The sequence below is a fragment of the Lampetra fluviatilis genome, chromosome 11, assembly GCF_964198595.1.
Source record: "Lampetra fluviatilis chromosome 11, kcLamFluv1.1, whole genome shotgun sequence".
NCBI classification, from domain to species: domain Eukaryota; kingdom Metazoa; phylum Chordata; class Hyperoartia; order Petromyzontiformes; family Petromyzontidae; genus Lampetra; species Lampetra fluviatilis.
In genome coordinates, this window is record NC_136285.1 from 13,141,915 (window position 1) to 13,162,709 (window position 20,795).

Here is a 20,795-nt window from a genome sequence, read left to right on the forward strand (position 1 = left end):
AGTTTTAAGTTGATTTACGCATTTCATAACGGTTACAATACAGTACACTATAGGTCTGCACATCTGCTTCCAGTTTGAATTGATGTTAGTGTTCCTCAGCTATATGTGAGTCATCATGTTTCAAGTTTCATTTATTAGGTATAGCCCTGTGAGCCATTCGGCTCTTGAATCGGGTGCAACCGCAACAAAAAAAACTAAAACATGAACAAGAAAACATCTTAAAGTGTTAGTCTAAAGTCTAAACCAAGAAAAAGAAGGCTCGTCTCTATGAGCCCTAACGATGTAACAACTTATCGAGTATTGTATTGGCGTTTGGAAAAAAGAAATGCACAAATTATGGTCACATTTCAACAATTGGAAATGAAGCTATTTTAAAACTTTACTCTGAACAGGGCCCAAGGTGTTAGGTGGTCCCTAACCCTTTTTTGGAAGCAGGGGGATTGCCTGAAACGTCGCCATATAAAATGCAGCAAGGTCAGGACACTTAAAACCACTGCTTAAACTCCATGCAGTTGCAACACTGACAGTATCAGTCTTGGACAGCCCTTTGCACGTGTACAAATGCACCACGCACGCTCCGCAAACACGGTGACTCAAGACGACACAAATACGACCTGGAAACAATTGACCCCGTCAAAGAACCACGTGACAAACCGGACGTGAGTCATAATAACAAGCGAAACATCAAATATTTGTCCATTAAAGCGGGCCAGGTTTTGCAACACAACCACCGGCAGCTGGACGTGGCGTGGGTTGGGGGTGGAGGCTCGTGCTCAAAGTGTACCTGGCCTGGCACAGGTGCATGGCCGGGTATTGGAGGCTCGTGAAGGACGCTGCTGCGACTGGGCAGTTGGTAGGCAATCATCCCTCCAGCGGCTGAAACGCAGCAAGTTGGCACAGTATAGGGGGAGTACAGCTGGTGGTGCATCTACCGGTCATCTCAGTCGGCCAACCCATGGCACCTGCTGGAGTCTGTCCCGAGACCTCCTGCACCTAGCCTGGCACAGTAGGGGGTACAGCTGGTGGTGCATCTACCGGTCATCTCAGTCAGCCAACCCATGGCACCTGCTGGGTCTGTCCCGATGACCTCCTCCTGCCAGCAGCGAGCTTTCAACACTTTCACGTGGCAGCCTCAAAGTGCACCTGGCCTGGCACAGGCGCCGTCGTGGTGACGTCACCGTCACTTCGTGGCGCCTGTTGGAATGTGGCGGGGGCGGTGGCCCGCGCGCGCGCGCGGCTAATTATGCGTGACGTCACGACACACCCGCCCACGCCCACATTTGTTCGAGCACGTGGGGGCTTACTCCGCCACGTTTGCTTTTGACGTCACCAGAAGCCGCTGTTGCCACGTGCGCGGTCCCCTCCCCCCATGACGTCACGTCGCCTGGAGTTGACGTTGCCATGACAACGCGGCGCGTGACGGGACAGCGCGCGAGGCGCGTGCCTATTTTTATTAATTGATGAGGTTATCGGCGATAGATTAATGAGAGCGATATTAGCGAGGGTCGTTATTATCAATACATTTTTTGAGGGGGAGAGAAAAAAAATGTGTCCGTCACTTCCTCGCGACGTGAGCGGCCGTCACCGCTGGCCTGTGACTTGCAACGTGGACCAATCGGCGCGCAGCTTCCTGCTTGCGAAACTTTGAATGGCATTGGCCTTGGCTGTTGCGGTGGGTCGGGCAGCTTTTCCGTGCGAGTCGTTTCATTCTCAAAAAATACAGATACGTCGACAGTGGTACGTACTGAAAGCGCATCACTTAAGAGAGCGTGGAGCTTGAATTCCGGTGAAATTAGCGCGCGGGACGGCTCAATTTGGCTCCGCGAAAACCAGGCCTGGATGGAGCCTACGGGCTTTCCTAGAAACATGCCCGGAGAACGGTGGAGTGTTGACGCCAGTATATGGCATTCGAAAAGTAAACATTTACCGGATTTCCAATTGTACTTGAGATAGAATTACTCCACTTGCCGGGCGGGGCGTTGCTCCCATGTGGTCTTGCCCTTTGGAGGCAAGGGTTGGCGATTCGCGTCGAGGTTTTCAAAACTTACAAACCTGCTGGAGGAGGGCAGTACACAAAGTTGGTAACTGGCCTTCTACTGCAGACCTTTGTGTGTTATAATGTTGTGATTTGTGACTGGGTATTCCGGTTTCAACCCAAAATACTCTTCAAAAGGAATTGGTCCTACTGCAAACTGCAGGTCCTTATAACACCGCTTCCTAAATGCAACTATACGGACAATTTGAAACATTTTTGCAGCGAGTTGTAGGAAACATTTTAGGGTATTCACCTGCCATTGAATTGTGTTATATGCAACCAGCCGGAGCTGCTGTGAGTGAGGTACATTTTAAATGGGGGAGGTCTTTTTAAATCCATGATGAATCCCAGTAAATTGGGCAAAACACCCACCTTGAAACTAAATTTGCAGAATGTTTCGAATTACAAACCACGCCGTTTTTTTTGTAAAACTGTTAATCTAAATATGACGGCAGGCACTGCTAATCCTCCATAAGTCGTGTATTGGTTAACAATATTAGTAATTCAGATAATTCGCGTGCACCTGTGCTTGTTTATAATCTTTACTACCAGCCAGGAAGACCTCATATCACATTGCCCCGTGCAGTGGGCAAGATATTTTTTGGGAAATTTAAGATATAAATTGGCTACTTCAGTAATTTTTTACAATAGCAGGCTAGTTAAACCAACGTTACTTCTTTTTACTGCCACAAAGCATAAAGAAAGATGTCAATGACAGTAAAAAAAATATATATAGCCGTGCTTTGAATAACAATTCAATTGTTATTTATTGGAAGAGAAAAGAGGAAGTTAATGTAAATTCCTGGTATGGCAACATTCTTTTTGTCCAAAATTACGCAATGAAATTATCTAATATTTGTATGGGTTGCAAAAACTTGGGGAGAACAATGTGAGAAAATCCAGCAAGCTAGGCAATAACTAATAATTGCTCTTTGTACTTGTGTACTGACGAAAGGCCAGTGAGTGATCTGCACCGTTGCAATATTTGACGTGTTTTGGGTTGTACCACATGTTGGGAATGATGTCCGACTTTTCGTTCCACGTAATGGTATCGTCAGGCACTTTACAATTCAGTTGTATACGAATTGAATTAAGTTCCTCGAGCACGTGGAACGAAACATAGGAACACCGTGCCAAACAACATACAATTCCACTTTTTAAGCCGCCAGGAAGCAGAGCGAAATTTTGGACATGATCTTCTTGGTTCTTTCGGTAAAGTCACGTAGAAGGGACGTGACTTTACCGAAAGAACCAAGAAGATGAATCCCTGCAGTCACGAAAGCGGTACAACCAAAAAAACATCGCAGAGCTGAAAACCTATGCTGTTTGATTTGTGTTTTCACAGAAGAGCAATAATGAAGGCCCTTATCCTGGTGGGTGGGTATGGCACCAGGCTGCGACCCCTCACACTCAGCCTCCCCAAACCGCTGGTGGATTTCTGCAACAAGCCCATCCTGTTCCACCAGGTGGAGGCACTCGTCAAGGTGCGGATCTTGCAATGGAATGTTTCATTGTTTAACATTGAAACGCACAAAGCTGTGATCTGAATGTTTTCAAAGTCCTCACAAAGTTTGCGCCATCACGCTTAGACCGTAAATGCTTGCTGTCTTTGCTGGCCACACCCTGGCACTCTTATGTAGTTGGTATGTTTGTATCCGTTTATACTTGTCCAAATAGTATATTAAACCCTTTGACAGTATGTACAACCCTTTTTATTCCTTGATTGATTGATACATGTGTCGGAAATGCAGGCTGGCGTTAACCATGTAATCCTGGCGGTAAGTTATATGTCCGAGTTGCTGGAAAAGGAACTCAAGCGAGAGGAAAAGAAGGTTGGTACATACCAGCAAAGCTTAACCTTAAGGGTCACATTTGCATGCATTTATTTTGCGTTTCTTTTCAAATTTAACATTTCAACAATTTTCATGACGGTGACAACTCTGGGTAGAGTGGAGTGGTGGCACAGTGGTGAGCACAAGGTACTAATATTTTGGTCATCTGAGTTGGATTCCTCGCCATGGGTAACATAAGTGGAGAGTGGTAACTGGACCAGTCCAGGATCCTTCTCCCAACTCCTCACCCACACTGACCAGCATGGCAAATGTGATCAAATTATCCTCATGACTGACACGAATTGGGGATGCCTTGAGCAGTGTTATTGACAGAGTGCTGAGAATATATTAAATATGTTTATTTATAATATCGCTCATTTATGATCATTCCTGATACGTCATAACTTGGAGCTTAACTTTTCCATGAAGATTCTTGGCTGCCTATATCAATCTACATTTTTGTTTTCCCCATTGCAGTTAGGGATCAGAATATCTATGTCCCATGAGACGGAGCCACTCGGTACAGGTAAGCTTACCAAAGGCATGTGGCCGAAACATCCACCGCATGCCGTGTAGCTGAAAGCACCTTAAAACACGTTTCCTTGCTACCTGCTGCTACCATGTCGTGCATGGAGGGGCTTCCCGTTTTGCGTGTGTGATATGCCACAGCTGGACCACTTGCCCTGGCACGAGACATTCTCAAAGAAGACAACGAGCCCTTCTTTGTCCTCAACAGCGATGTCATCTGCGAGTTCCCCTTCGAGGACATGATCAAGTTTCACAAGCAAAGCAACAGGGAGGGCACTCTTGTGGTACGTCCGAACACTCGGGTTGCCACATACAAGATACCAAAAGTACCCCGGGGCATATCGTGAGAAAATAATACCTCGCAATGCCAAAAGAGGGGAAAATTACGTGTGAATGCAGTTTCCTTCGTCGTGTGTTATTGTTTAACTGGCAAAACAACTGGACTTTTATCATTTGATGTTATGGGAAGATGACTTTCTCAGGACAACTACATCAGATCGTTTGTTACAGTACCACAATGTGACCGGTGTTCAAGGTTATGCCATCTTGGTTGTCTGCCAATTTGTATATGCAGAGATAATTGCCAAAGTCAAGATGACCATTGGCAAGAATCAACAATGTGGTTCATTCATGAGCTAAATTTGGATTGGATGCTGACAGGTTAGGTAATTATTACCTTCAAATACACACAATTGGAATACTATTAATATTTCTGCAGTCTGTCTTCACTTTAACATTAAATTCGTCACACGTGCTTGTCTGATCAGAAACTGCTCCGTATTCAAAGGGCTGTACATTCTTCAGTGGCACATCAAAGAAAGAATGTCATTCCCTCTGGTGTGCAGGCTTAAACCAGCCCTGGCTGTTATCCCACTAAAATATATCTATTTTCTGAAAATTATATCAAATGTGTGGCATATGTAAAGTTGGCTGATGTAGTGACACAAACTATATAAAATATTGCAGGTCCAATTTCATGAATGGGATGTACCAACAAACCCTGATCTTCCTTTTAACCAAAGACATGCATTAAGTTTGTCACGCACACATGCTTTCAGCATCCAAGGCCTTCTGTCAAAGCCCCCAGTCAATATCCACTCTTTGAGAGGTAACTTTTTCTCTCTTGCCACACCTTTGGAATGGAAACCCCCATCCCCTGTCTATTCGCACTGCCTATTAATTCCTTTGTTCAAATCCAGGCTTAATGCTCTGCTGTACTTGTGTGTGGATTTGTTTTGGGCTATTCCAAGATGTTGCTTTAACCTCTCTCCCTTTTGTGTGTTACCTGCCCTGACCCCACCACCCCTCTCTTCTACTCTCATTTAGTTTAAAAAATCTTGCAAAGTGTTTTCAGATGTGATTGCACTTCGATGCAATACATATATGTATTTTGAACTTCTTTCGCACCGTACGTAGCCAACCATCCTCATCGGAGGTACGAAGGAAGGACCATAAACTAAAAACAAAAAGCAGTGAAATCAGAAGTTACTGTTGAACTGCTTTAGCTCCAACCGAATGCCCCTTCACATTGCAAAAGCTTCCTTTGCGCCCTATATCACAACGGTCTTCTCCTTTATAACCTTGTAGCCTTCTACCCCCAGCTCCCTTCTTTTCAAAACAACAATAATGTGAATACACTCCTCTATGTACAGTGTCTTGAAATGCCGATTTTTAAAGACGTTTTTAATCCAAATAATTGTATGGTAGTGTATTTTATATATATATGCATTGTAATACACAGGTTACGAAGGTAGAGGAGCCTTCCAAGTACGGCGTGGTGGTTTACAACTCCGAGGATGGCAGGATCCACCGCTTTGTTGAGAAGCCGCAAGTCTTTGTCTCCAACAAGATTAACGCCGGCATGTACATCTTCAGCCCGCGCATCCTTGACCGCATCCAGGTACGAGCCGGAACGTTCCCTTTTTCTTGTCCCCCTCGACTCTATCCTATGGCACAAGACATCCATTGTTAAGAGCACTGCATGATCAACAATCTGGAAGATTTGCACAATTGGACATTGTGCTAAAGCGGTTACTCCTTTGCAATTCCTCACAAATGTATTCCGATTGTGCTTACTTGGTAGAAATTCGCTGCTGCAGTATGTGTAATCGATGCATGATAGTGTCATGTTTGTTGACATGGGAGCTTTGTGTTTTTTATTGCAGCTTCGACCAACATCCATTGAGAAGGAAATTTTCCCAGCAATGGCTCAAGCAGGGGAGCTTTATGCCCTGGAGCTGCAAGGTAACAATTCTGTTGATGCCACGAATCATTATACGCTTATCTTTCTGGACACTGCATGCTCATGCAAACTATTACTTGTGTATGCTGAGTCAGTGTTTTAATGTGCCAAGCTCTGATAAGGCCTTATGAGTTAAAGAGCGAAAACTCACAGTGGATGATGTGAGTGTCTTGGTGTCAGCGCCGAGTATATCTTCAAATTTGGGGTGTAATAATCGTCCACGTGTCATCGGAGTGCAAATTAAGTTATTATCCTAGTCACATCAGCCGACCTTGAGCTGCGTCAGGATGTGCAAAGTGGAGCCACGTGACATTGTGTGCGCAGGCTTCTGGATGGACATTGGGCAGCCCAAGGACTTCCTCACGGGCATGTGCCTCTATCTGCACGCCGTGCGCCTCAAAGCCCCCGAGCGGCTCCATCACGCGCCGGGGATTCTGGGTAACGTCCTGGTGGTATGCTGACGCAGCGCACCCGTGTCACTGAAACGGCGAGCGAAGGACCCGCATTGATATTTATAACGCACGCCATGTACGGCAATAGATTGCATTGTATTAAATTTATTGCTCACCACTAGAGGGTGCTTTATATACGCATAGTAAAGTGGGGAAATTGCTCTCGGATTGGGTCGTTAAAGATGTACTCTAAAGAATGAGTTGCATTAAAAAAAAAGTTTTATATTATAAGGACGTTTTTAAAAATTCTATAAATAGCTGTAAAATGTTGCAAAACTTTACAGCTAAGATTGTAAGCAACTAAGATTTTAAGCATTTATGTATTATCTCCTTAATGGGGTTTTGGTGGGGGAAGAGGATATCCAGTTTAAATTAACCTGTAGTATTTAGTTGTGTTGCTATTTGATTAATGGATTGGCCAAAACTTGGAGGGACAAACCAGCGCAATGAGCAGTACTTGCAAATAAGTAAATGCATTTGCCCTGAGCTGCCCGTCGACTTCCTTGCTATGAGCGAAATACTTCTGAAGACTAACGCATCTTTGAAAGAGTCAGTGTCCCATGCACATGCATGATTTTTATGTTATTTTTCTAAACCTTACTCGCGATGGTGGTGTGTCTGTGCATGCGGAGCCGTAGCGTAATGGTAAACGCACCTCACCACGAACCCGGCGATCCGGCTTCAATTCTCGCTCGCGACCAACATCGATGACTAATATCTGAACTAGTCCTGGGCCTGTCACGAGCTTGACTCCGCCCCAATTAAATAACTGGTATGGCGTGTAAACATCACCACTTTGGGAAACACAGGCAATTACTCTTTGGTTCTTTCGGTAAAGTCACGTATAAAGAGTGTTTTATCTCTCTCTGAAATTTAGCATTCACAGGAAGAACATAATCAACCAGGTAGGGTGTTGACTGTTATGTTATCCGACTCTCTGTTGTATTACATTACATTTCTAGGTATACTAGATTTGTGTTTCTATTTCATTTATACCTGATGATGATTGCTCGTGTTGCAATAGAAACGTCGTATGCTAGTATTTAATTTATTATTTTCTCTTTATACATGACTTTACCGAAAGAACCAAAGAGTAATTCCTGCAGTCACGAAAGCTCCAAATTAAGTATAAACACAGACAAGCCGGGCATGGAGCTGGGCAACCCACCTCCCAGTGTGCCGTACCGGCCGTAACATATGCCTCACTAATTGTAATTTCCCCAGCATTCTACTCAAGGCTATATGTAGGGGTGAACCTTTGTCTTTGTGCTCCATCCTCCAGGACCCCAGCGCTAAAATCGGCCAGAACTGCCGGATCGGCCCCAACGTGGTGGTGGGGCCGGGCGTGGTGATCGAGGACGGCGTGCGCATCCAGCGCTGCACCGTGCTGCGTGACTCGCGGATCAAGTCGCACTCGTGGCTCGACTCCTGCCTCATCGGCTGGAGCTCTGTCGTCGGGCAGTGGGTCAGTTCTCACTCGCGCTAACGCCAGTAGCAGCAGCGGCATCAGCGGTGGTGGCAGCAGCGAGAGTTAACGATGTTCACGCTCGTTATTTGTGTCGTCACTGCCATTAGCCGCGATCAATCCACTCCTGGGTAAAGGCCTCCCCGAGTCGTCTCCATCTTTATTTTGTGCGTGTATGTTGAACTTCTTTTGCACCGTACGTAGCCAACTGTGATAATCAGAGGTGCGGGGGGCGGACCACATACTAAACACAGCGTCTTTTTTTGCCCTGCTCCGCGCCACAGGTGAGGATGGAGAACGTGACGGTGCTCGGCGAGGACGTGATCGTGAACGACGAGCTGTACCTGAACGGAGCGAGCGTGCTGCCCCACAAGGCCATCGCCGATTCCGTTCCTGAGCCCAAGATCATCATGTAGCGCTCGCTCCGTCTCGTGAGAAACGCGGAGAGAGCGAGATCCCTGTCCGCGCGGCGCTTTTCGTCTCGTCTCGAGTCTTTTCTCTTTTTAGTTACGAAAGGTCAATTGGCTTATGGGATGCTCTTGACATATATAAAATATGTGCACACCGACACAAGTGGACACCATCCGTCTTTCGATCCTACGTGCGTTTTCAAGGAAAACCAGATGGCCCGGTCGGGATGTTTCTCGTTCACTGTGACGCATGCACCCAGCTGAGAAGTCGCCCACTGATGGCGATACAAACTTGTAACATATTGTAAAATGTTTATCGGAAACATCACGTTGTTGCTGTTGTTGTGGACGGCTGTGAACATTTTGAAAGAAGAAAACTGCTGCAAGCCGAGATCGGTTCTTCTAATGTGTAAAAGTTTGGTCCGTTTTCAAATTTTGAAGTGGAACACTGTCGATTGTTCAGGGTCTCTCCAACCGAGGGCAATTGCAGTTGACAAAAGGGGATTGCAATATTTATGAAGCTGCTTAGAAAACAAAAAACCAGTACATTTCACATGTCTGCATGGTTTTTGTTGATGTTTAACCAGTCTTGCCAAATGGTGGACTTAAGTTGCAAATACAATAGGCGTCCTCTTAGCAGCCTTGTATAAAGCATTGCCTGTTAAGTAAACCACGAAACGGGAAACGTTATTCAAGTGCAGGAAAAACTATTGCTAAAAATTTACACATGTAGGAAATACTTTTTGTCTTTTCTGAGAAGCCTACTGACTTCTTAAATGCCTGCCTGCATTGCAATCTACCTGAATTCGAAAATGGTACAGCGCAGTGGTTTTTACTGGGTCACGGAGATTCGATGACGCATATAATTGTATTACTGTAAACTGTTTAAAATGAGCCGGTCGCGTATATATATGGTAGTCGACATAAGACAAATATAAATGCAGTGCTTGTTTATAGACATGTCTTTCACACCCAAATGAAGTTAAATCACGTGCACTTAATGAAGTGTACGTAACATTTTATATCGTCTAAACTGAATGCCTTATTTTTATTTTTGCTTTGGAGAACAACACTATTACAATCCTATTACAATCCTATTCATGAATAGGCATATTATCATTTTGAGATTAAAATATGTAAAATTGTAACGACTGGTTCTATTAAAACTTGTTGGTGGATGGAGTGAAATCGTGTCTGGCATCCGCATTTTTATTTTGCCTTTGCTACATGTGGAGATACAACAATTCCTGTGTTGTGAAAGATATATGGCGCAGTGCGTGACTAAATCCTTTTAAGACGATGCAGTTTCCTTTGAAATCGTTTTTTCAAGTTGAATAAGATAGTTAATGGGGGAGTTGGTGATGCAGTGATTAATATGAGTGATATCTGAACTGGTCCTTGGTGCCAGTTAACTTTCACGACTGACAGCAATGGGAGGGCTTTTATCCAGCAGTGGATTGACAAAGGGCCGTACATACACAAGCGAGTAGAATTGTAGTAACACGACCTTCCCCACGATGCGTCCAAGGATCGGCAACCAAAATAACAAGAAGACATTTTCATTTTCGAACAGTGTAACAAAAAAAAAAACCTTTCAACAGCCGCAATGCGCGTGGTGAACACGAGACGGTGGGGTTATAAATAAACAACGTCACGCTACAGGCCCTGGAAGAGCCGCAGGTTTGCCGAGCCCTGGCCGAGTACAAAAGTAAAATGTGTTGGCTAGCGAGCTTTGAGGGCCAAGATATTAAAGACCGATGAAATCGCGTGACTTGGAGCGGTGATGTGGGCCCGCGGTCGTGCGTTTTTGCCACTCGTTGCAGGGGTTCCACGGTTTGAATCCGGTGGGCCGCACCAGTTAATAATGCAGGTACATGAACCATGCAATACTACGGCGCTGTCTTCTTCAGGGTGGACGTTCAAGGTCCCGTTGTCGTTTGATGAGAGCAAGCCGTTGTGCGCTGGTGTCATCCAAATTTTAAAACTTGGCCGCACTTTACCCAATCGGGATTACACGTACTCTTAGGTTTTTTCGGTAAAGTCACGTAGGTAAAATATATATATATATATAATAAAATAATAATAAATGAAAATAACTAAAACATTTCATTTATTATTTTTACATTTAGTTATTTTCATTTATTACTATTTTATTATTATTTTACCTACGTGACTTTACCGAAAAAACCTAAGAGTATGAATCCTTGCAGTCACGAAAGCTTCAAATCTGGGATTACACGTGGCAACATCGCCCCCTACGGTACTGCAGACTGAAGCGTAGCGTTCTTCGTGATAGCCTTGCCCTCAAAGAATGGCACGAATACCCAATGTACGAAAGATCGTAAGATTATGCTCACATGACTGAAAGTTAATCATGGGATCTTGACCCAGATATTAATGTTTGACATTGCATTACGTGTGTTTAAATTGCATTTATTAAAGCATCTTTTTAAAATAAAATGTTTTTAGCTTTTTGTAATCGCCTGCCCTGAATTACCATCTTTTGTTCCAGGTCCAGAACAAACCTTGATTCTCTTAGCCCAGCAGAGTGCAACGACTAGAGATTGTATATATTTTACTGATGAGCTACCCCCATATTACTGCCAGAATAAAATGAATCATCATTTACCACAACAACAACAAACGGTTTAGCTTACGTCTAACTAAAAAAATCACAGAAATATTCGTAAGGTCAACAATCAAACATAACGAGACATTTAACATGCTTTTCTGGACTTCGTGACCACTGGGGATCTTTGTCAACACATTAGACCAGCCTTGCTCTCTGTTGTGGCGTCATTATGCCTTGGTACACATGGGGTATGATGTATTGTTATTAGGCAGGCAGTGAGCAAATTGGGTTCATAACCCACAGCACTTTTACAGAGGAATTTATGATGATGCGTGCAGCCTCAGACAAGCTACCACCTAATGCAGTGAACTGGCTGCCCATTAAGGTCCGCATAGCCTCCACATGGCAAGTCAGCGAGGATGACCCTTAATGGGATTTTTATTTCCTCTGCTTGAATATTTCTTCTCCGGTCCAAATGCTGCCACGGACACTTTTTCATGGAAAAGCATTTCGACCTACCGATGTCTGCAAAGCAATCAGGGGAGAAATAAAACTCACAGTGTGCTTGTAAAGAGGCCTCCAACACGACTCCCTTCCCTGTGGTTTTAGGACGAGTAAAATTGCATTTCAAAAAGGGTTGCCACGTGCACGAAGCAAGTGCACGAACGGGTGTGGTGGGGGTAATCAACGCAGATAACGAAATGTAGCGCCGGCAGTGTCGCATGATCCTAGTAGCAAAATTAGCTACATATGTGTAGTAGCTACATATGCAGTAGCTACATATGTAGTAGCTACTGGCCCCGCAGTTTCAAGGGCCACGCGCTAAATGTTTTCAAGCTATCAATTCCGGTTCGGAAATTCTGCACTTGCTCTATTATTATAGTACTATACCGCCTTCAACTTTTATGAACGACTGGGTGTTTAAGGTTAGCGATTTGTCGTATTATCTGTCCGGAAAGCAGATGAAAAAATACAATTACTTTGCTATGCAAGTAAAAAATGTGTGTTTTAATATTTGCGTGTTTTTTTGTTATTTATTTAGGGCCCCTTTATAAGATATGCTACAGGCCCCGCACTAGCGGAGTCCGGCACTGAACACCGGTATCCACCCGTTGATACAGGTGGATTCGCCAGGTCAGCGAGAGAAAAGCACCCTGAGAGAGTAACACCCACGCGTGACCAACGACATCAACGCAACGCCCTCGCGTGAGCCTAAAATGACGGATGGCCATTCGTAAAGAGGAAAGGATAAAGGCAGTGGCAGCCAGGGGGTGATGTAAAGCGTCCCGAGAGGGACCTCGCAGGATCGTGAGAAATTCACGGCAGCGGCTCGGACAGGGCCCTTCGTCCAACGATGGATTGACCACGGCTGCAATAATGAGGTGTGCAAAACATATGAACGACAAGCTGACATAATGGGCAATGACCTTTTCCCCAGCGCAGGGGTGGAGTGGGGGGGGGAACCAAGAAGGCAATAAGATTGTTACTCAAGAAGTCATCGCCACGGTGCGCGCACGTGGTGAGCAATTGCTTAGCCTAACGAGCGCCGCCAATGGACTCACGGTTGATGTATTGGTACCGTACCGAGCTTAATGGGCATTGGGGCGGTCGGGAAGGGCTTTGTGGGATCGCCCGGCACAAAGGCGATCCCCGTGTCCTCACCGCGCAGGTAACGCGAGCCTCGCGTGCGCAGTTAAAGCCTTGGAGAAATGAGATAATATTAGAAATCAGAATAGAAGCAATGAGCACAGTGCATGTCGCATGTTGACCTTGACGACATGATTGTCTATTCCTCCAGTAAAATAGAGAGCCACGTGCAGAGATGTATATGCGTATTTTCACGGTAACAGAATAACAGCAGAGCTACAAAAATAACAATCGTCATCGTCAGTCGTAATCAAGCCACCTTCGGATGAAAGCCTCCCCCCAAGACATCGCCATCTGTCACAATCCTGCGATACAACAGCAAACCTTTTCAGGCCATTTATCGATTATGAATAGGCTATCTCAGCATTTATCATTCAAATAAATCAGCCGCCACGCGTTATGTAATTTGTTTTACCTTGAATGCAAAGCAACCAACGTAATACGGCAAAATCGTGCCCAAAATGTGACTGCAGTTTTGTGGCACGTTGGAAAAAAGCAGAGATGGGGATGTGCGTTCATCACGTGCAGTGCTCGATATTCGTTTGCGGCCTTGTACTGCTTAAGTCGGAACGACGTTTCCCTCCACGCGCTGAAGAATCTCCCAGCACGTGGGAGAGAATAATCCAGACATCGCACTAAAGGGGCCGTCCATAAATGACGTCACGCGATTTTAGACGATTTTTTACCCCCCCCCCTCGTCACACGGCGTCACAATAAGTCAGACCCCCCCCTTCAAATATGACGTCACAAAGCTCTGCCCCCCCCCCCCCCCCACCAAAACTATATTTCCATTTTGAAAATAAAACATGCTTCAAATCGTTTTAAACTATTGTCATTGTAGTGCGTATTTAATGTGGCGCTGCACTCTGATGTTGTAGGAGAAAACATTTATTAAAAAGTATATTTAATTAAGTAGAACGTGTCGTCTATATTTATTGAAAGTTGCGCATTTTGATGTGACGTCACATTTCTCAAACCCCCCCCCTCGTCACACATCGTCACAAATGTCTGACCCTCCCCACCCCCCAGGTGCGTGACGTCATTTATGGACGGCCCCTGTAGCATGTGTCATAGATTGTTTATCTGGATGTGCGGTGATGACGAGCTGCACCTTTTCATCTGCGTGCGGTGTAACAAAGCTGCTTGTTACCTTCTAGATTTGAAGCTTTCGTGACTGCAAGGATTCATATTCTTAGGGTTTTTTCGGTAAAGTCACGTAGGTAAAAAAATTAATATTCATAAAAGACGGAAGCTTGTGTTGCCTCCGAAACGTCGTGATTTTTATTTTATTTTTTATTTTACTTTTAATAATTTTAATTTTTTTACCTACGTGACTGCTTGTTACCCCCCATCCCCCCATCTCTCATCCTCCAGCAGAGTCCGACTCGGGCTGCATTCACTGCTGCTGCTGCTGACCGTGCAAGCCCCACCCGGCGCTCCGTGATTTGTGATTCCCATTACCGCGTGGCGCGCGCGGTCCCAGTGATGCCACGCGGTGACGGGCCAGGGGGCCTGGAGGTGACCCCAGGGGACCTGCGGGTGACCCCCGGGGACCTGCGGGTGACGCGAACGAGAGGGACGCCGCGCCCAAATGTCGCGAAGATGACGCGACAAAGCACAACGTGCAAATACGTTGCGGGAGTGGAGGTGAATCTATGTTTTGAAATAAACAACGAACGCAGGCTGTTGGAGTGTTAGTGCAGCTTGCTGATGTCAGGCTCTAGAGCTGTGGTTCTTTCCGACAGCTCTGTTTCTTCACCTGAGGACGGCTGCTTGCGTTGTGGCCGAAACGTCGTGAGAATTGTATTTTGTTTAATTTTGTATTATTTTTTTATTTCCCTTCTACGTGACTTTACCGAAAGAACCAAGAATATGAAACAAAGTTGGTTGTAACTGACGTGCCCGTTCTTAAATTGTGTTTTGATTATTTACCTTAAATATAAATAAATATAAATCTGGTCGCGTTTCGCATCCCCAGGAAGGACATCTCGCACCCCCAGGGGATGCGTGCCCCCCAGGTTAAGAAGAACTGTTAAAGCGCATTGCCTGTTTTAAATGTCTTAACGCGGCCCATCATCACTCTGCGGTCGATAGAATGGCTATCACCTTGTAGTCCTTCTCCACGCATCTCGGATTAGCACGGCTGGCTACGTATGGTGCAAAAAAAGGTCAACATAATGTACATACATTAAAAGGATATCTGAAATGGAGAGACTTTGTGGTTGGATGTCGATTCAGCTCTTAATCCTTTTTCACGATCGATAAAATAGGTACCACTTTGCAGAATGTCAATAGTGGTGATGCTGCTTGTGGCAAGCCTCAAGCCGACCGTGGGAATGTGGAATTGTAACACCACGAAGTCATGGACATCCCCCGAATGCTCACCTTAGGAAGCGGATGCTTTGACGAGATATCGGACGAACACGAACGTTCTCGCGACCAATATTTTTCCACGATGAAGGTTTGGTTTGGGTTGGTTGCAATCGCCAGGGAAACGTCGTTTTCCATTGTACACGTTGCGCGTTTGCTATCCAACACCACGGCGTGCTGAAGTGGTTATACATTGGCACGCTTTGTTCTCGTGACAAACCTTACTGATTTGCCGTGTCGGGTGGAGGTGGGTGCACGGACACTTTCACATTTAAGCGACCGAACCCACTTTTATTTTTATCATGAATGGATGTGGGCAATTTTAACAAATGTAAAGTTCTGTCATCAATTCATCATCAGCAGCCACGGTCAATCCACTGCATGATGAAGGCCTCCCAAAGTAATCGATTCCTCTCCTGGTTATTGGTTACATTACTCAGCGAATCTGATATCACGGAATAAGTTTCACCCCTGTTCCCACATGTGCCACTGGACGGGAGGTGGATGGGCGTGGCTTGATGACATCATCGGGATTGTTGGCCGCGTCTTTCGATGTTGTAGGGGCTGTCCCACCTTTGGGAGATGGAATCAACTTTCAAACTCTTGAATTCCCGAAAGGAATTAAATAAGCATGAGATAAGACATTGGACATTTCGCAGATGCAGAAAACCTTTTTCCAACCATGCAATAGGACCATGTGGTTTGTATTTATACAGCCTCTATCATCATCTTTCGATGCTGACTCTATGCTCGTGTCTCGCAAAAAATCTGCAAATGCAACAACAACACAAATGTTTTATGTCGTATAATTTAAAGCACTTTATCAATCAATTTTACATTAATAAAATATATTACGGTGCCAAAAAACGTATCGAGCCACGTATTCTGAAAGGTTGCCAAGTGGAGAAATGTGGGACTTAAAACTACTCGCAGATTACCTTTAATTGAAAGCGACGGGCGCCACATAATTCCGTCGCTCAGCGTTTGTGCCGCGCGCTTGTGACTGGATGGGATTGTTTTCTTTTTAACCCTCCGTTGTATTCGCAGCCGCGACAAAATTTCACCGCTTTCCCGGGAGCTTCATTTCTGCCGGAGATGTCTTGTGCTGAGCTTTGGTAATAATCCAGCGGGTTTGAAGTTGTGTGGCCCCCTTGTCAAATATTCCGTGAGAAGTTTTTAACCCTGCATTTCGCCAATTGTGCAATAAATGCCGCATCAAATAAATAAAAAAAATCACTACAAAAAGGTCAACCTCATTTTTTGTCCGACCACAAATTCCCCACAACCGAGGATTGCGTCAGCACAGAGTGTGAAATAGACGGCAGTGTGCAGCGATTACGTTACCCGACATCACGGGGCCCTGGCGGATGAGGGTTTTGCAACGGACGATTGCAATCTCGTTGGAGATTTCGGCGTCCATAGCGCCAAGGCCGCATGCCCCCGACCCCCCGTGCCTTGCGTCTTCTGGACACGCGTGACATTTTAAGAGACACCCACAACATCGCTCGGTGTGGCTAAGAGATCGCGTAAATATATAAATGTGTCATTAAACCCGCCACATCGCGACACAGCCAATTCGTAAACAGAACATACTAATTCGTCACTAGTACAGCAACACCGGTGTGTTGGAGAGCCAAACCACAACATTTACAATTACCACCAACATGTGCAGCTGTGGCTAAGAGACACTCACACCATTTTTAGGTGTGGCTACAAGATACCCATCATATGTCGAGATATGGCTGAGACACCCACGTTTTTATACCTTCCAGCAAGGTGACATAAATGCTGATTGTGATGATGGAACCTTTAAATACACGGTAGCGCACTAATAGTATGCGCAGCACTCAGTCAGTATAGGTCCGTAGTTGCGTAGCTGTAATGTATCAAGAGCTGTAATTCTTTATAGTGACAGACATGGTGATGAAACCGGTCCACAGTTGCCTGTCACAGCATCACTGCCGCTCTCAGTCAGTCACATGTGCTCACGATGGTGCCTAAGACAAGAGGCCCACAATTCACCTCTTCAGGAAATGCTGTTGGGGCTTTATTTTTTTTTTGTATAATGCACCAGGGGGCCTTGCAACGAAGGCCACCGCTCTAGGCCATCCGTCACTGCATTATCCAGGACGAGGATTCACCGTGCTTGTGATATTTTTTGTTATACACATATCTTCCCGTGCATGCCGATGTCAGTAGCCGCCACTCACCACTCATCGATGTCAGTGACTCGTTGGCCATGTCGGCAAGGAAGCCGATTCCGTCGCAAAACAATAACAAAGACCAATATCGTCCATAACAAAGAGGTCTTTGTTATGGATGATATCGGTCGCGAAAGCCTTCGTGTTAAACTGAAAGAGGTCTTCACTGGGATCCTAGGCAGGTAAACAGTACGCACCATTGTGTAACCTAATACTGGTAGGAACCGCCAGGTTACACCAGTCCACAGGGGATTATTGTGTCCGTCCGTCCGTCGTGCAGGGAGGGGCTGGGTGGGGAGGGGAGGGTGGGGAGGGGCTGGGTGGGGAGGGTGGGGCGGGGCTGGGTAGGGAGGGTGGGGCTGGATAGGGGGTGGGAGGGGTGGGGCTGGGTGGGGAGGGGCTGGTCACCCCGTGGTGCCCTTATAAAACTCAACGTTTAACCTACTCACGCCGGCTTGTGCCCACCCTCACAGTCGGGCATATTTGTGGAATACACCACGCCGCCGTTGACCCTGGCCATTGACCGAGCAACCCAACACGTTCCTACCAGCTCCCTCTGCAGGAATGTGTTGTACACATGCGTTGCATTATCCCGACAGTGGTGGCACGCACGACAGTAATCGAGCACTGTGAAGTCTGGGGGTTGGCGGATCACGCAAGATGTTGTGAAACTCTCTTCCTATGGCCTGTCGAGGTGCCATACCCCGGCTCGCCAGGAGAAATCAGTACAGCAAGCGTGGACTCCGCCTGCCCCCGTCTGTATGGGATAGTGTGTTGCTCCCTCGCACGCGTGCGTTTCCTCCGGGTGCTCTGGTTTCCTTCCGTATGTATTCGCGCACTCATTCATTGGCTGCAACACTTATTTTAATATACAGAGGACTGCAGAGCTTGGACAACTGTTGTCGTGGGCTCACCGCATGGATGTTCCCGTGAAGATGCAATTTTTATGAACGACGTGATATAAAACTAAACGTTTATTATTGTATCCATGTTTTTGTCTTATCAGGGCAACCGCTCACCCCCATTGCCGCGGAAAATGAAGAGATGATGGTAAATGTGATACATGTGCAGTACACACTTGTATACAGTAGATACATATTATTTGTTTTACTCCCATGGTTATTTGTGCCAAAGAGAAGTATGGTGCACATAGCTCGTGGTTTTAATATTACATGAGATTAGAAGCCAGGAGGCTGGACTGCACTATTGTTCCAACCCACCTTGACATTCGCTGGAAGGCAGCTTCCACTTGAAGCCAGGAGCTCTGCAATAATTTCCAAACTCACCGACACTGTCCCTTGGTCCCAAGAGGAGTGGCATGCCGTCGTGGTTTGAATGCCGAGGTCCAGGGCAAGACGTAACACGGCCACAAAGAAGGCTGTTTGTCTCTGGTGTAGGCCAATCAGTTTCAAAGACAATGCAAATATTAGTATTAGAGCATGTTTGGTTCCATGTTTCAGCACAAGTACGTGTGGTTAATGCAGACTTTGATGCCTTGCAAAAACGGTTTCTATTTGGCGTTGGAACATGTAAACACAACTCCCGTTTTATTTCCGAAAAGGTTTAAACCTATTTATATTTTTCATCATTTTTTCACACGGTGCGTTTACGCAGGCTTACGCATCGCTCTGTCAAAGAGACGATGTCCTTACACAGATCTCAGTGCGTCCGTCATTCGTCGAGAAAAAAAATATTTGCGACGTTTTGGGAAATTACCCTTATTCACAGATATGGAGTCGTGTAGCAGAGAGGCAGAAATGTGGTCTCCTGTGCAGGATAGGCCCAGTGTTCAGTACTAGACAGAATCGTTATCGTCATCATCATGTAATTTACAATCCATTGCCGTATGAAGCCTTCCCCAAACCGTCGCCATCCGCTCACCGTCTTGCGATGCAACAGAACAAATCCTGGCACACTTCGCCGCTCCGTCTCCGTGGTAGACGTCCTCTTGGGCGCGTTCCCTCTTTCTGCTGCCACTCCGTCACGAGTCTCGACCACGCGCCGTCGCTCAACGTCTCACGGCGCGTCCTGCCCATGCCCACCGCTCGTTCTTAACAGTCAGTAGGATACGCACTTTGAAAACTGAGACAAACAGTTGTACGGAAATGAGGATCGAGCGTTCTGTAGCAAGACACACGTGATGTCGTAGTTTTGACTAGTTCGTACTCGGCAGATGAAGTGTTTGGGAATGAAACTGGTTCCGAGTGCAGTGTGTTGACCACTACGCCACCGCTTCACCCCGAATCCGTAAGAACAATCGTGGAATTCTTCCAAGAGGGCATCATTGAGTCTCAATGCCTCTTTTTTAAGAAGGGTCCTGTATTGGTTAAAACGTAATATCTCCATATTATGTTTTAATATGGATAATATCTTCATCTTCATATTTTGCAGCGTTACATGTGTTATTGCTTGAAATGTTCACATTGTAAGCTGTTGTCTGACCTAAGAATACATTTTTAATATCATCAATTGAATATCACCTGGTTAAAATAAAGGATCTGTTAGACGTGTAGACGTGAACCAGAGCACATGGGGGAACCCCCCCCCCCCCATATATACAAGGGCATTACATGCAGACGGCCACACAGATATGCTATTGCTAAAATGCCGTCTCCTGGCCTCCTCGTAGCACAGTGGACTTTGGAGTTTCACGAAACTTTACACGAGTCACCGCGGCTACGTACGGTGCGAAAGAAGGTCAACATACATACAGACAGACATGCCTTGTCTCCAAAGCGTCAGATTACAGGCACGTGGGCTAGCACCCAACCACTTTAAGAGTCGTGATTTAATATTCTCTGCAGGAGAAGCAAGATCTGTAGTGGGAAGTCAGAAGGGAGGCTTTAGGACAGATCACAGAATTGTTCCATGCCAGACAGTGGCACAGTGTTCTCGACTAGACATTAAAGAACTCGGATAATCTGCAACTGGACGATGTCGTGTCGACTTTCAGATTTTCTCCAGTAACGAACAACACTTATTAACTAACATTGTGCATTCCTAACTAAACAAATATTGCAATTTTAAGCTTCACGGTAAAC

The 20,795-nt window shown here is 45.7% G+C and overlaps 1 protein-coding gene across 1 annotated transcript; it reads left to right on the forward strand.

Annotated features, from left to right (window-relative positions):
* Positions 1 to 1,395: 1,395 nt before the first annotated feature.
* On the forward strand, positions 1,396 to 10,128 carry GMPPB (GDP-mannose pyrophosphorylase B). Its single transcript, XM_078861030.1, has 10 exons — positions 1,396 to 1,737; positions 3,381 to 3,519; positions 3,787 to 3,867; positions 4,345 to 4,393; positions 4,537 to 4,679; positions 6,137 to 6,295; positions 6,561 to 6,639; positions 6,962 to 7,089; positions 8,372 to 8,554; positions 8,839 to 10,128. Exons 2-10 carry the CDS (start codon positions 3,391 to 3,393, stop codon positions 8,968 to 8,970), a joined length of 1,083 nt encoding a protein of 360 aa, XP_078717156.1. The 5' UTR covers positions 1,396 to 1,737; positions 3,381 to 3,390; the 3' UTR covers positions 8,971 to 10,128.
* Positions 10,129 to 20,795: the final 10,667 nt, after the last annotated feature.

Coding starts and splice junctions, on each gene's coding strand:
- GMPPB (XM_078861030.1), top strand. CDS start 3,391: ATGAAGGCCCTTATCCTGGTGGGTGGGTATGGCACCAGGCTGCGACCC. Junction 3,868..4,344: donor TCAAGCGAGAGGAAAAGAAG/GTTGGTACATAC, acceptor TCCCCATTGCAG/TTAGGGATCAGAATATCTAT. Junction 4,394..4,536: donor GACGGAGCCACTCGGTACAG/GTAAGCTTACCA, acceptor GATATGCCACAG/CTGGACCACTTGCCCTGGCA.